Here is a 16,738-nt window from a genome sequence, read left to right as displayed (position 1 = left end):
TATTTTCTTTGATTTACTGACCAGATGATATTCCAGGTCTCCAAGGCTTTCTCAGTGAGATATGCTGTATTTTCAACAGCTTGTCAACAGTGAAGAAAATTGACTGGCATAAGCCAGACTTCAGGCTACCACTCGTGCTTAACAAAATTAGAGTCATAATGTAGTTAATAAGAACAAGACCAAAAGTAAACCTGGAGCCCAACAAAACGATATTACCATCACCACATCATTTATTATAAAGCATTTAATTTTTTCCTAACATCAACTTGTTTAAGTTGTCCGGGACCAGTTAAGTTTTCATAAAGCATTAAAAATATCTAATCCAACTAATATAAAAACATGTACATCCAAGCATTCTTATGTCTTCAACAAACAACTATCAACAACTTCAAGTTCACATGGCTGTCAGGTTGACAGTCTTCCAAAGAATTTGAGAATATGATCAGAAACTTCATTTGGTTTCTCCTGCTGGATGAAGTGATGACCATCAATAACAACTACTTCATCTAGAAAGGGAACACTTTTCTTCAAGCCCTCTCCATGAACAAAGTTCTTTGTTCCAGGTGTCGTGTATACCAAGTCTTTGTCTCCAACTATATATTTTGTTGGGACTGTAATTGTTGCTCCTGTCCACGGACCCATGAGCTCCCAATTTCTGTACCAAAAACGATTCAACTAATTAGCATTACCAGACTTCAGAAGAAATCCTCGTGCTGTAAACTTAAAAGACATCAAATGCAACATAACTACGAAGAATATTGATCCTTGGATATAATTTATAACTAAAAATGGCCTTGTTTGAATCATCATACTGGGAATAACTTCCTAAAGGCATTGCCAGAAAAATGGACGATTGTGACTGAGCAAGAAATAACTGTCCCCATAATGTTGATAGGTAAAGACAAGCTTCAGCACTCCTACAAAAACTGTGATTAAACGAAGCAATTTGCAAAGATGCTTTTTTAATTCTAAACATCAATGTTAACAAATTTAAGATCAAGACATTATTTCTCATGGAATTTTCCAGACAGATTCAGTACAGATGGTAGATATCCCTGGCACAACTGCTTAAAGACAACTTCCTAAAGCACCTAATTTCTGTTTGGAAGAAGGAAACAAATTTAAGTCTACAAACCAAAACTAACATCTTAGTAAATTTAACACACACTATTAGGTAGAACTTGTTAGTGCTTTAAACCAAAGACACTGAGACTTTTATGTACATTCTTTATCGTAAAAAAATTCGTAAATTTAGAAGTCACTTGGAAAATATCTTCCTCATTGCTGATGAGATGCATTTTTTATTGAGACCCAATTCATGCAGAAATATGAAAGCTGAAAAGCAACTTGTTACCGCTCAAATTAGCAGGGGTCCTAAAAGGGGATCCTTGAAGGGCTACTACTAGGCTAACGGCAACAATGGAGTGATTGCCCACTGTCACCTCGGCTAAGGCTCTCTACTCTTTACGGACTTTCACCGATGGGAGGAGACCCGTTATGATAAGGATTATGAAATGGATGGACCAATGATAGGGCGAGGGGTGATCCTGGAAGCCTATTCACAAGAGAGGCTCAAAGATGTCACTTGCTTGTCTTGGAAGACAAGATGAAAGGCTTTCAAGGAAGGGCTTGGGAAGAATTTCAAGGGTTAGGTTTTGAGTATGTGTCTTATAAAGGAGATCCTTAAGCCCTAGAATTTTAGTGGAAACTTGGGTTTCAGTGATCTTTGAAGAATTGACCTTGATAGTGCATGGGGCCACACAGGACCAAGTGGACCCGAGGTTAGGTCAAAGGGATAGGATTTAGCAACCAATGATATGCTTGACCTAATTAGGGAGGGGAAAGGGATCAAGGAATGATTTTTCAATGGAAGGAAATGCAAGGATCCCAGTGAGGTTTCTAGCCTAAGGTAAACCGAGGGCACAAATTGGTCTTCGAGATAGGGCTTGTGATATCTCAAGATTTCACCGTCAAAATCTCATGAAATTTGGAGGGCTTCTTGACGACACATTGACTCAGTTGTGGACCATAAATCGAAGTATTTGGATTGGTAGATTGTGAGATAATTGATGCCCTAGGTGACCTAGAGGACTAGACCTAGAGAAGAGAAGAGGGGAAAAGGAAAATAGGTTTAAGTTGATCGCCTTATGGTGGACCAATACCTAATCCTTTGGGGAGATTTGAAGTGAAGAGTAATTATGACTATGGACATTGAATTTTCTATGTCAAGGAGGCCTCAAAGACAACTTCGCATAGCATTAGGGCAACAACAAAAGCAATTTCAAAAAATTTATACTTCGTTTTGCAATATTGATGGCTTATCAAGATGAGTTTCAATGAAAAAGCATCTCTAGGAACATTCATTCATAATACATGGCCCATACATGAAGCATCGCTATCTAGAAAACAAATTTCCACAACTTTGCATAAATGGATGCAGTAAATTAGCCCTAGTATAGCAAAATCCCAGCAACAATGTATGTGACAAGAATAGAAAAGAAAATAGCATTAAATTGTACTTACATGTATTAAGAGTATATCCAACCATCAAGAATTTGCCAATCAAGAAGCTCCAAGACAAGAGAAAATAATCCAAACATCAAAATTCATTCCATGCTCCAAAATTCGTCCTCCAAGAAGGATAACGAAATTCTCAAGAGAGATACAAGTCCAATCCAAGTGATGATGCTAAAATGAATTCACATCACTTGTATTTATACACTTCTAATAAGTTTGATTTAGCTAATTAGGCCTACATTAGCCCCTAGAATAAAATAATGTGCAAAATAACTAACTTTTGGTGATAAGCCCACCAAACTAGCTCATAAAAAAAAGAATAAGCCTCTCAAGAGGTCAAATGATCAATAATACATGTCGTTGGGCCTTCTAAGAAGCCCGATGAAGTCCAAAAGTGCCATAATGATGAATAGGATTCCCAAAAGTAGTGGAGAAGGGGTTGGCCCCTTGTTCTCCAAATAATAAACCTGTGGTGTTCCCAATGGGTGTGAGGGCACACAAGTAACCTCATGGGTCTCCAAGTAGATGACCTAGGACTTGTATGCTGATGTGCTAATGTCTCCAAGCTCCAAATGGGGTTAACGAGGTACCCTATTAGGTGGTTTCTACCTTTAAATGGGATAGTATGTCCAAGGTACATACTTCAAAGGGTGGTGGCATGTGATAAAGAGATGAATGAAGTAGGGAATGAAAGGGGCAGTGATCTAGGTGGATATTGGTGGCCACCCGCCAATTCCACTTGGACCCCCACCATTGCTTCTTTCAGTTTTTAGTTTCTTGAGTTGTAGCATAGTTTACTATTTTTAGCAGTTTTTCGGGTCTTAAACTTCTGTTTACTATTTTTAACAGTTTTTCGGGTCCTGAACTTCCAGAGCCATTTTGAGGCCCTAAACGACGTTTTTTGGGAAATCTACCGCCAACGATTTTTTGTTTAAAATCATCTTTTTCGTCGTAGTCCTCGAAGAGATCTTTCGAACGGGCTATCATGCGCGTCAAACAGAGATAATATGACCAAGTCACGACCCCGAGAAGTTGGTTGTCCAACTCACCCCAACAGGGCCCATAAACTCTTGGTGTTACATCTCCTCGGGTTAGGGTTTTGGTTGTTTAGGGTTTTCTCTTATGGTTCAATAATAAAAAGGCCCTTGAGCCTCATTGTGGTTCATTTCAGAGGCCTGTAGCCGCCACTTCTCTTCTCAGAGATGAGCTACCATCGCCCTAGCTGGTGTATTTCCATTTCTGTTTGTAAGCATATTTCAGTATTTTACATTAATGAAATGAAGTATTATTTCCGCTGCATCTCTGTGTTTATGGTTATCTCTGTAATTTGTTGTGTTCCTGTTTAAATCTAGATCAAGCAGCCTTGGGCCACATGTTGGGGTACAAGGGTAGCTAGTAAAAGGGAAGCCCACACTTGGATATATTATGCATAGAAGGGAGAAATCATGGTGGATGAGGTGCCCCAACCTTGATTTTTCCACCCTTTTTTATATGCCTCTTGCCTTTTATGATTTTTCTTTTATTAAATACTCGGGGCTCAAGGCATAAGAGCATGATGTGCAAGGTATAGCAGTGGATATCCCCTTTAAGGTAGGGCGGTTCATTGCCCACCAGGGGTTGGGACAATCATGGGTTCCTGAATGATAAAGGAAGCTCATCTAGGGCTTATAGGAACCAGGGTGATGGCCATGATAATGGGGTAGAGCTCATGTATTGGTTTTTTCCCACGTGTTGGATGTGTTTGTCTCGACCATCTTTTGCATTTTGTGGTACATTTTCCTGTTGGATGTGGCCAATTATGCTTTTACTTTTCTTTTCAGCTGAATCAACCTCCGGGCATCATTTCAAGCCTGACCCAAGGTGTGGGCAAGAGGAGCGGGAAGGCTAACCCTATGTGGATCCAATGGAGGAATGTGGACCCGAGTGGGAGAAACGATGAATGGGGTTATAATGAGTGAAAGGGGAGTGATATATGTGGATGAAGGAGCGGGACCATGTAACCAAAATCAGGGTTTCCCATGTAGTTCCATCCCTAAAGCCCAAAGGTCAGTAAAAGAGATCCCAGGGGACTAGGGTCCAAGGTTAACATCCAAACGAAGTCTATGGGACAAGAGAACAAACCTAGCCCACTATTTCCATCAAATCCCCTCATTAATCCATGCCCAAAAGTATCCATGATAAGAAAACTACAATAATCAATTACTAAATGACAAGGCATACCTTTAGGCTCGGGAGGCCCAGCTTCAAACATACGATCATCACAGATGGGTGAGGGACCACATGGTTGGCTCAAGTGGCAGAGAAATGACACAACGAGCTAGTTGGTGGTTGCAAGACGCTGCCAGTTGCCGACTAAGGACCATCTTGGAAGACAAAAATTCTCCTAGGGATATTACCCACAAAATGGTGGGTAACACAACCAAAGAAAAATTTGAGAATGCTCATAAAACAGACTTAGATGCAAATTATTGTCATCACATGGTTTTTGATTAAAACATTTCCATATGAATACGTTTTGGCTAAGCAACTTATTTGGCTAAATTTAAAGGGTTTCCTTCATAATTCAAAATAAAAAAAAGAAAGATAGAGCTTCAATAAGCTATGAGGAGCCTTATTGTTTTTTACCTTTTTATCCTTTGCAGGTATCAACAATGGTTTTTTGTCAAAAAAGTTTGTCTCTATATATTTGTCTACATATACTGCAAAGGATGGATGATATTCATGGATGGAAACCCTTTCATTTGTTCATAACTATGTCTGAACTTGGACATTAAATTGAGTTTTCAATTTTGGAATGCTGATTTCTTGGAGTTGATAGGAGATTTTATGTGATTAAAGTTTGATTTGCGTGTCCTTCATTTATTGATGCATTGCACTTACCATGGATGGATAGATGTTAGATTGAAGACAAATGCTCTTGCCACTTTCCACCCGGAGTTTGGTGTTTCTGGTGTATTTAAAAGAGGAAAGAGCATAACTCTTGCCCTGTCATTTTGCAATTTTTTCCATTTGGAGTCTGATGCTATAGGGAAGAGAAAAAACATCCTTATTGTCTCCAGAAATTATAGGTATGGTACTGTTGAAGTTTCTAAGTTTACCTAGGTAGAAACCCTTCATGCACTTTTTCTGATTTATTCCTACCTACTTGTTATTTTTCCTTAACAAGTTATTTACAAAGTAAATACTGAAAATAAACACCAGTGCATGCTCAACATATTACAGATCAACAACTAAAACAAACAAGAACAAACACACCACATGACACCATTATTTTTGGACTAATGTCCCCGGAAAAATCCAATGTGGGAAAATCTGTGTAGCTATCTGAAGGGTTTTCTTATTAAGCACAAAGTACAATCTGGGTGCCGTAACTGGCCTACCCAACAGAGAATTTCCTTTGCAGTAATACCTCTCAGTTTTTGACAAATCTACTAGCTGAAACCCCGAATAATCCTTCCGACAGCTACTCAGCACCAATCTGCCCCAAAAACCCCAACGTCTGCCCAATCTGGACTGCATCAGCCTCTCCTAGCCCAACGCTGGCACTGCGTCAGCCAATCTTGGCCTGCGTAAGCCCCAGGAGGCCCTATGTCTCTTTCTCTAGTTGCTTTGCTGCTATCCCGACATTATCTTTGCCTCTCTGTCTCTCTATACTCAATGCCCTCAGTTGCTCTCCCAATCTCTGATTCTATCTCTCTTAGCAAACCCTGCCCTAGAGAATAGAATGACTGATCATCTGGTGTGCTCTCCAAGTGACTCTCAAGCCTCCTCTTATACTTTTCCTGTTGATATCTCAATGGCCGAGATTAAGTCCCTAATCAACAACTAAGATTAGATCTCGCTTGATCCATGTCTTTTTGGACCATTCTAACACAGATTCATATTAATACACATTAATATTTTATTTTCCCTAAGTTTAGACTTAGGGACTCCATTAAAAATATTAATTATTTTAATATCTCCTAGTCTGTTTAGAATCTTCCCAAACCCTTTCTGGGTATTGGAGATCTCATGTGCCCCAACCTCTCCACCAAATTTTGTGGCTAGAGCAAATCCGATGCTACCTGAAATCAACACTCCCTCTGAGCGAGGACTGTGCTCTAGCAATACTCCTCATTGAGTATTACTTTGATCATTCGGCATCGGTACCTGTGCTGATGCTAGGCCTCCCTGCCCAACATCCTCTGCACTGCTGCATCCTGTACTGTTGCCCATGGTTCTGCCACTGCCACTGCTGCATCTATGCTGCTGTTGGTCCTCTCCCAGCACTGCATCCGCATTGCACCTTCCTCTGCATCTGTACTACTCTATGCTGCTATTGGTTCTTTCTCCCAACACTGCATCTGCACTGCAACTCCCTCTGCATTTGTGTTGCTGTTGTTCCTTTCTCCCAACATTGCATCTGCACTGCACCTCCTCTCATCAAGCTGCATCGTGCTGCCCACTACTGCATTGCAACTTAGTTACTGAGAAGTAAGTAACTGATCTCCCAATTTGACCTCCCTGTTGGGCTAGAAACACCCACTGATGCTGAAGCTCCCTCAGCCACTGACAAGTGCTCTCTCTCTAACCTCTGTGCTGCTGCAACAACGCTCCTGCATCTCACACCATTGCACACCTCTCTGTGTCGTCCTATATTGGTGCAACACTCCTGTGCCTCTCGCACTGTTGCAGCCTACTAGCTCTGCATTGTCTTGGGACTCCTATAGTGTAGCTCTCTCTACCGCTCCATCCGCATCCGTCTCTACCCACCCAGCCAGTCCTGCTACTCTTTGTCGGGGCTCTCGTAGCAAGGTCTAATCCAAGAGGTTGGGTACCTCGAGGATTCTGCCCCTCATCGCCTGTAGTCCTCCTGACTACAACTCGATGTCTCCCCACTTCTGCTCAAGTGGCGTGTGTGCACTCATGGCACAGTCATTGTCTGTCAAAACTTCCTTCTCTGCCTGTGCTGGCGCTGCCTTAGTCTCGGAAGACTCTCCCTTACTCTTCTTCCTTGGACACTGGGTCACATAGTGACCCAGCTCCCCACAGTGGAAGCACTTGATCTTGGAGAGATCTTTCTTCTTCCGCTTTTCCTGCTTTCCCTTAGATGCTAGGGCCACATCCTCCTCCTCCTGCTTAACCTTGATCCCTTTGCTGTTGCTACCAGTCTTCGACTGCCATCTGATCTCTTCCTCGTGAAGAGTTTCCCACATCTCGTCCCAAGGTAGGAAAGTCCCTCTGCCTAGGATACTCTAGACAAATACTTCCCAATCTTCTGAGACAACATTCAGGGCTGTCCTCACCATAAGCTTCTAATCCGGTGTCACTCCTATAGCAGTCAACTGGTCTCGGATCTCATTTAGTTCTCCGAGGAAGGTGTCAATCGATTCACCTTTCTTCATCTGATACGACCTCATCTAGTTCTTGAGAGCCTCCCACATCCCAAATGTCATTTCCTTCTCAGCTATATGTGGTACCACATGATCCTTGACCCCGTCAAGGATAATGCACTTGGCCCTCGCCATCGCCTCTTTGTATTTGTTATTTTCATTGGGGTCAATTGGTACAGCTATTACCTTCAAGGCAAAGTTCTTGACATGATTCCTGTCAAGCACTGATAAGATTTTGGCCTTCGAGACTGCGAAGTTCGATGCTTTGTCTAGTCTATGCGGGTCTCTTACCCCGTGTAGTGCCATGATGCTCCTCTACTTCCCTCCTAGAAGTTCTCTGTTCGACTCCTCTGAGTCTCTACTTCCCGTCTGGATGTTCTCTTCTGGATTCCCTTTGAGTCCTGATTTCCCTCCTGGAAATCCTTCTGCCGCTTGTCAAGATGTCCCCTACTCTGATCAACTTGTGCAGCTGCACTTCTGATCCGAGTTCCTCGACTAGAAACCCTCGGTAACAACTCCTCTAGCCTTGCTCTGTCAGGTACTGTTCTAACTACAGTACCTCACCAACTCCACTCTACAATATTTTTGCAGCCTTCTAGACCCCAACAACTGCCACTCTGTGAATTGTGTCAGCCCCTCTCTGCCTCACGTTGGCTCTGCGTCACCCCAGATGGGTCTGCATCAACCCTTTGGCCTTTTGTGTCATCAATGCTGGCCTTTCTGGGGCTCTGCGCAACTCTCAACTTCCTCTGTGTGGCCCTGGCTGGATCTGCGTCACACTCCTTGGCTTCTGCTTTGCTAGAAACAACTTCTGTCACTTCGGGATAGTTGTTCTCTGCTGCTATTGCTCTGCTCCGCTGATGTCTTTTAGTCCTTTTGTGATCTGCAGTCACACTCTGATACCATGTTGAAGTTTCTAAGTTTACTTAGTTAGAAAGCCTTCATGCACTTTTTCTGATTTATTCCTGTTATTTTTCCTTAACAAGTTATTTACAAAGTAAATACTAAAAATAAACACTGGTGCATACTCAAAATATTACAAATCAACAACTAAAAGAAACAAGAACAAACACACCACATGATACCATTATTTTTGGACTAATGTCCCTGGAAAAACCCAATGTGGGAAAACTGGTGCAACTATCTGAGGGTTTTCTTATTAAGCAATATCAGAGTACAATTTGGGTGCCGTAACTGGCCTACCCAACAGAGAATTTCCTTAGTAGTAATACCTCTCGTTTCTGACAAATCTACTGACTGAAACCCCAGATAATCCTTCCAGTAGCTACTCAGCACCAATCTGCCCCAGAAACCCCAGCATCCACCCAATCTGGACTGCGTTACCCTCTCCTAGCCCAGCCCTGGCACTGCATCAGCCTATCTTGGCCTGCGTAAGCCCCAGGAGGCCCTGCGTCAGCTCTCTGAGCCTCTACATCAGCTACACTGACCCCTCTGGTGCTCTGTGCAGCACTTAGCTGCCTTTGCGTGGCCCTGCATGAGCAATGGCTGTTCCTGTGTCTCTCTCTCTGACTCCTCTGCTGCTATCCCAACACTATCTCTACCTCTCTGTCTCTCTATACTCAATGCCCCTCAGTTTCTCTCCCGATCACTGATTCTAACTCTCTTAACAAACCTCGCTCTAGAGAATAGAATGACTGATCATCTGGTGTGCTCTCCAAGTGACCCTTAAGCCTCCTCTTATACTTTTCCTGTTGACATCTCAACAGCCGAGATTTAATCCCTAATCAATGGCTAAGATTAGATCTCGCTTGATCCATGTCTTTTTGGACCATTCTAACACAGATTCATATTAATACACATTAATATTTTATTTTCCCTAAGTTTAGACTTAGGGACTCCATTAAAAATATTAACTATTTTAATATCTCCTGATTTGTTTAGAATCTGCCCAAACCCTTTCTGGATATTGGAGATCTCATGTGCCCCAACCTCTCCACCAAATTTTGTGGCTAGAACACATCCGATGCTACCCCAAATCAACAACTACTTTAGAAGAAAGATTTTATAACCGCAATCTCCTCTTGAAGTTGTATCTTGGATTTCTTTCATAGTGACAAGTGGATTACAGAGATATTGATAAGCAGAGTCACTCCAATGTCTTATAAATCTACATCATGTGAATAATATATGTGTTCAAGGCTAATCTTTCACATCTGCGGTTCACATTCCATGTGTGTTTAACATGTTATCAAAGTAGGCCATCTTGTGACCTGCTCAATCTTATTTGAGCCATTAGTTTAGTTTTGTGGCCATTTATGCGCTACATGAGATCTATTGCAATGTGTAGCAGTTTATTCTATGGACATTTGACAACGTCTATTTTACATGGGCTTCTGCTCCTACTATAACGCTTATCTAAGCGTTGGGTTTCTTAGTCTGCATTGATTCTCGTCGTTCAAGGTACTATTTTTGCACGCAGAGATTGTCAATTATGTAATATCACTGCATTGGAAGAGCTTGTTTTTGTCAGTGTTTCGTGCGTTGTTCGACAATGCAAACCTACCCTCTATCTCTTAGGACCGTTACTGGTGATCCTGCATGATCGTTTCATTAGCAGTGACGACCCAAACCAGTGAAAGCTTCATCCTCGGGCCTTGTCTGTGTTATCTTTCGACCCTAACCATTTCGGCTATTAGCTTGTCAAACTTGTGTGTTATTTTTGGCATTGTGCCTTTTGGTTTCCAATTTTTGGTTGTTTGTGGCCATATCTATCTTGCTTGCCTGCAATGACTATGTTTGGTCTACTAAAACACTCCTATCCAACTCATTCCATGTCAATCTCTCTAGAAGGATCTTTAAGAACCATGGTGTTGGCTTGATGCTTGAGATTATTTCCTAGTTGTCCTCTAATTCGAAGAAAGTATCGATTTCTTGGGCGTGTTGGAGATGGAAAGCATTATGACAATCCTTGTTGTGTAATATGCGGATGTTGTGGCTACCACTGCAATTGGTCAAGACGAGATTTGTGAGAATAAATAGAACAAGGCAGGACCTGCAATGATCTTCTGACAACATTTGATTTTTCTGCTTTAAACAAACATTAAAGATCCGTTGTCGATTCTCTGCGATGAACGTTGGTCCGATGAAATGTTTCTTTCCCGTTTAATATCAATGTTTCTAGCCAGTTCGTTGTTGCATGTAACACTTGTCTATTTATTTGTTGATTGTTCGATTTCTCTGTTGGTAAGAAGGTGACTGGGGAAGTATCATCACTGCTACTTGAATCTGCGAAAGCTATTGTATCCTCCTCGATTTTCTATTCTCTGAAGCTTTGTGGTAAGTCATAACCCATTCATATTTCCTATGCGTTGTATTATGATGTGTGAGTTATTCAACATTGTGCAATGAGGCTTGCTGACATGCGAGATTATATAGCATTGTGTGGTGCATTGAAAACATTTTATTGTGTGAATATCCTGGTATGTGTATGCGATGGGCACTGATTCATATATATAAGCATTGATATATATATATATATCTGAGGGATGCGTTTGTTGATTGAATGGAGCGTCATAATAACTCTTTCTCTGCGTTGGCGATGGTTTGATTGCATATATTTCTAGTGTTGATATATATTGAATGCATTACATATGTGTTGGTGGATGTGCATCTTGTGTGGAAGTGTTGTTGAATGGAGCATCCTATGTGAAAACATTAATCGACGTAGAGAGGTCGGAAAAACACAACATCCAGAAAAGCACTAGAACCAGAGCACCACCCTTGCCCTTTCCCTTGCCTTCTAGTGGTGTAGAGAAGAAAATTAAAAGTAAAAACAAAGGCCGGGAAATTGTGTAATCATAGTGCAGACATTTCGTCGAGTAATTTGCCTATAAGTCGACGATCTTACAGTAGTTCTTGCATTTATCTAGGTGTTCATGTTTGAAGGATTTTGATGCATTTGGTGTCTCAGAAATCAAATTGATATATATGATAGTTGATTCGATTGCTTGGTTGGTTTGACTCTTCTGTGGTTGAACGAACTCTGAGAAGTGGATTTCTACTGGATTTGGATTGGCTCGGTGAACACCTTTTGTTGTCATTGCATGGTAATTGATGAGAATTTATGGTTATCTCTAGTGTTTTTGGGAGATTTCCAAGGGTGTTGCATAAGCACTAAATTCAACGATGCACTCCATCCCAAATCGCTACATCAAGGAAAAAAATCAACATGATTTTCTCATTTGTCTCAATTGTGCGACCATTGGAGGTATAGTGCCATTGTATTCCAATTATGAGGTCAACCAACTTGTCAAGAATGTCTGCACATTAAGCACCAAAGTAAATGAGTTCATTATATTGTAAAGTTCAAAAAGTTAGCAGTGAGCGAAAGGACTATACAATTACAGTTTTTATTTTGTGTGAGCGGAAGTATCTTGGTTGATGATGAAGTTGACTCATTCAAAGTTGCAAATTTCCAGCGATAAAGAGTTGGTGCTAGAGATTTTGTCCATTAGTTATTAAAAGCGGTTGGACCATAACCATCTATAGCCAAAGGAGCTACATTAGAATTTGGTACAACAGTCTTGGAGCCTAAAATGCTTGTAAGGCTCATTTATGATATTACCATCTTGGCATTGTTATTGACACTTCGGGTTTTGAAAGTAGTGGGATTCATATCGAGATTGTATAAAAGGATTGGCTCCATTGTAAATGGCTTTTGAACAATTTTTCCAATTGATGAGGACCTTTGACCTTTTGTAGTTAGTGCTGCAACTTGATTTCATTTGTGACTAGGAGACCAACTGTTGCATAGAAATGTCTCATTGACTTTGTTACTCATTTACTCTTCATTGATTCTTTGATTGCTAGTGTATTTTCAATAGAAATTGAAACACTTCAACTTTAAGTTTGATTTGTCTAAAAAATGACTCAAATTTATGAAGTATTAGAGTTCCTGAAAACTTTGATACAATCTACTGTTGATGACACAATCCAAATCAGCAAAGACTCTCTCTTAGAAATTCAGACTTGTCTACAAAATGCACATGAGAAAATTGATTTTTTGCAGCTTGAATCTCTACTACAACAAGAAGAGCTACAACAATGTAGTCATGATTCTGAACTTGTTTTTGTTCCGAATAATTTCATTTTTTAGTCCAAAGTTGACTAGAATCAACAGTCAGAAATTGTTCAGATCACTGAGCCCAGTACAAGAGCAGATTTGAATGCAGAAGTAGAAATTCAACATACACTTCCCAAGCCCATCATCAGGCCTTGGGAAGAGCTTCTCCATAACAAGCACATAACTGGTCTTGAATATGACAAGGCTGTGTCCTTTCATATTCCAGATTACTCAAGGCCCATCCAATTCCATAATGTTGGATTTCTTCATGACAGTTCACCTTCAAATGTTACAGATTCTACTCCTCTTCCACAGCAGCGACAATAGAGTGTTAAATGCTAACATTATGACTGAGTTGGCCATATGAAAGATCACTGTTTTGATCTTCATCCATGTGAGCACTGTCATAAAACCACTCATTCTTCAAACGGATGCTTCAAAAACAAGCCTACTGCAAAAACAAAGATTGTCTTGGATGGATCACTTCTTAGCAATGGGCTTCAGCAGCCAAGAAGATATTTCAGTCATATGTCAGAACTTGTTCTAAAGTATTGAACAGTCTTGCAGTTGAGTTTTCTCCATCATCTCACCTTGTATCTGACAGGGGGGGAAGTGATGGTCATATACAAGCTTCAAAGCCACATCAAGCGAGCCTAAGCCACAACCTTCCATACCAGATTTAGAGTTGTAGCCAGAGACAAAGATGCCCCTGAGCATGCCTTTGGTTGGTGGTCAACCTTAAACCATCTATGCGGGGTTGAGACCTCCCTTTTCAGGTTGAGCTTCTCCCTCTTCAAAGAATTGGGGACACTTCCTCTAGCAGAAGACTTCAGCTTCTTGCCAGTTCTAGAAGAGTTCCAAGAATTGCATTAAGCATTCTAGAGTTGGTAGTCATCCTTAAACCATTGCAGGTTGTAGACCTCCCTTTTCCAGGTTGAAAGTCTCCTTCTCCAAATCATTAGGGACACTTCCTCTAGTAGAAGATTTTAGCTTCTTGCCAGATTTCGAAGAGTTCCAGGAACTGCAATAAGCATTCCAGTGGTGGTGGTAATCCTTAAATCACCCCTTTATACCAACATCTCAGAGAGCACATTCAACCTAGTGCTGCCATGCATTTTTGCATGTTTTGTATTACAACTCTCTTCTTGGACTCATACATACTCCTTCGGATTAAGGGGGGAATGTTGGACACCTAATACTCTAAGGGTTGGTGTGGAAGTTGAACAGTCAAAGGGAGTCCAAGAGACCTTGGAAGATAAATCCAAGAGTCACTCCAATGTATTATAAATGTACATCATGTAAATAAAATATGTATTCAAGGTTGATCTTTCACATATGTTGTTCACATTCCATCTGTGTTTAACATATTTAATTCTAAATCTTAAGTGTTATCTTTTAGTAGTTTGTCTTGTAATTAATTTGTCCTTAGTTTAGTCTCGAATAGTAGTGTATTTGTAACTCCTACATTTAGGTTGCATCACATGGAGATTCTTTGTAGCTTGCATAAATTTAACATTCATCAGTGGCCCACTCCTAAGTTAGTTGAGACAATGACATGGGAGATGGATGACATAGAAATATGAGTTAGACAGGAGACATGGCATCCTTGGAAATAGCACGCATAGGGCATGTTATATGTATTTATGTCATTTATCTTAGGTGGTGTAATGTGACAAATGCTAGAAAATGCAAATGAAATCCCACAAATACTAAAATTTTCTTTGAATGCTTTTAACAAACATTTAATGCACAAACTTTCGTCAAACACTTGGCACGCAATTAGTGAACACTTTCAGCAAGAAGAAATACGGAGGCAAATCATAAACTTTATTTCTTGATTTGAAGGCCTTTACAATGCAGGTTGAATATAGAACCTAGGAACCCAATTCGGCAAAAAATTTGACCAACTCAACCCTCTGAAATGTTGGTATAAATCTCAGAAATAGGCTCAGGAAATTTGACCTGCTGAACAAGCAACTCTCGGCCCCTTCAAGGAATAAACTCGGCAAATAGAAACGAGATAACTCTGCTCCTTGATACACAAACAATCCAGACTCCAAAAGATCAGCAACTCGACGTTCTTCTGGTGATGATATGGATAAATAAGCTCGGCCTCCCTTGAAAGATAACTCAACTTTTAGAGTTGGATAGGATGGTCTCCAAATGCTAATAAACTCGACCTTCCAAGAATTTACATCTCGGTCTCCTTAATTGAAGAAACTCAGCCTCCAAACAATAAATCAGTCTCCCGAGGTGATAATGGCCAACGTAGTAAGTCGACCCTCTGGAATTTATCTTTGGCAGATAGATACTAAACACTCAGCAAATCAATCCTCAATTAAACTGGTGTACTCAGCCTCCCTGGTTAGATGGCTTCTCAACCTCAATAACAGATCAAATTTAGCCTCTAGAAAGACATCAAATTCAGCCTTAGTAATTCCTGGAACTCGACCTTCTTAGGAAGATGAAATCATCCTCCTGTACTAGAAAATTCATCTTCCAGATATTGATAATAAACCCCTGAATTTTCCTTGCTTGGAATAAAAGATTCCTCCTTCAAAAATTATAAATTCACCCCCCCAAAACACTGATAAATAACTTGCTAAATCGGCCTCCAAATATTTCTCATGGCCTCCTTTAGTTCTGAGCAAATGTCTGATCTTCATATTGGGCCAATCGCCCTCAACGAAGTGAAGCAATTTGGCCTCTCTTAGCAACACAAATTCAAACCCTTGATTGAAGAGATTCAGACCTGGAATAGTAGTAAAGATCGACCTCTTGGAAGATGAATCAACCTCCAATAATAGCGATTCCAGCAAATAATAATTTTTTTGGCACCTACAAAAACAACTTATAATCACCTATAAGAGAAACTTGATCTGCTTCAATTCTCTTGCAATAAACACAATGGAAAGCCTGAATGACTTCCCCCACAAGCCAACTGTTGATTTTTGTAGCATCAGATGTGTTCTAGCCATGAAACTTTGGGGAGAGGCTAGAATACATGTATTCTCCAAAACCCATAAATCGTTTGGGAAAATTCCGCCTAGATGGTTTAATTAAAATAATTAATCATTTTTAATGTATTCCTAACTTCTAAGTCTAAACATAGGAAATGTGATTAATTAAAGTGTATTAATTAAATATGATGCGAATCTTCTAGATAAAGACGAGGATCAACTCCTAGTTAATCTTAGCATTTGATTATGTTTTAATCTTGGTCGTTGGTGCTCCAACGAGATATTATAAGAAGGAGATTGACGGGTACTTGGAGAACACACAAAGATAGTGAGATCTAGAGATCAAATTCTCAAGAGTAACAGTGCTGAGTTGTCAGAGAGAAATCAAGTGATCTTCTTGCAATTAGGGACAGGTATAGTAGGCCGGCGGGGATTTTTCCAATTTTGGTGAGTGCAAGGAAGAGAAAGCATTTGAGGTAGCACAGTGCCACGCAGAGGCAGTGCAATGATTCAGATGGAGTTCACAATTTTGCTGAGGCGCAGTCGAGATTGGTGTTTTAAAAACCAGCCAGTCTGAACTGGTAACCGGTCAAACTGATCGGTTAGCAAGTTCACCGGGTCAAACCGGCTTAAAAACCCAGTTGACCTCCTCATTTCGCCTTTTTTTTGCCCTAACCGATTGGTTTAGGACGGAACCGGCCGGTTTATTGCCAAGGCAACTATAACCCCCACAAAATGCAATTTTTTGAGTTTTGAAGCTAGTTTGAGGGAAATTTGGGGTTGTTTTCCTCCAAAAATAGTCCCTC

At 40.6% G+C, this 16,738-nt stretch overlaps 1 protein-coding gene across 1 annotated transcript in view; it reads right to left on the bottom strand.

Annotated features, from left to right (window-relative positions):
• Positions 1-212: 212 nt before the first annotated feature.
• Positions 213-16,738, bottom strand: part of LOC149249990 (uncharacterized) — a 607,156-nt gene continuing 590,630 nt past the window's right edge. Inside the window, exon 8 of the mRNA XM_089453532.1 lies at positions 213-655. Within this exon, the coding sequence (XP_089309658.1) occupies positions 406-655 (250 nt within the window). The 3' untranslated portion in view covers positions 213-405. The remainder of the gene's footprint in view (positions 656-16,738) is intronic.

Source organism: Pinus tabuliformis, chromosome 7, assembly GCF_031772625.1.
Source record: "Pinus tabuliformis cultivar Carrire ecotype Pingquan chromosome 7, CPIR1, whole genome shotgun sequence".
NCBI classification, from domain to species: domain Eukaryota; kingdom Viridiplantae; phylum Streptophyta; class Pinopsida; order Pinales; family Pinaceae; genus Pinus; species Pinus tabuliformis.
The sequence above is the reverse complement of the archived record's forward strand: the minus strand, read 5'-3'. Positions and strand labels throughout refer to the sequence as shown.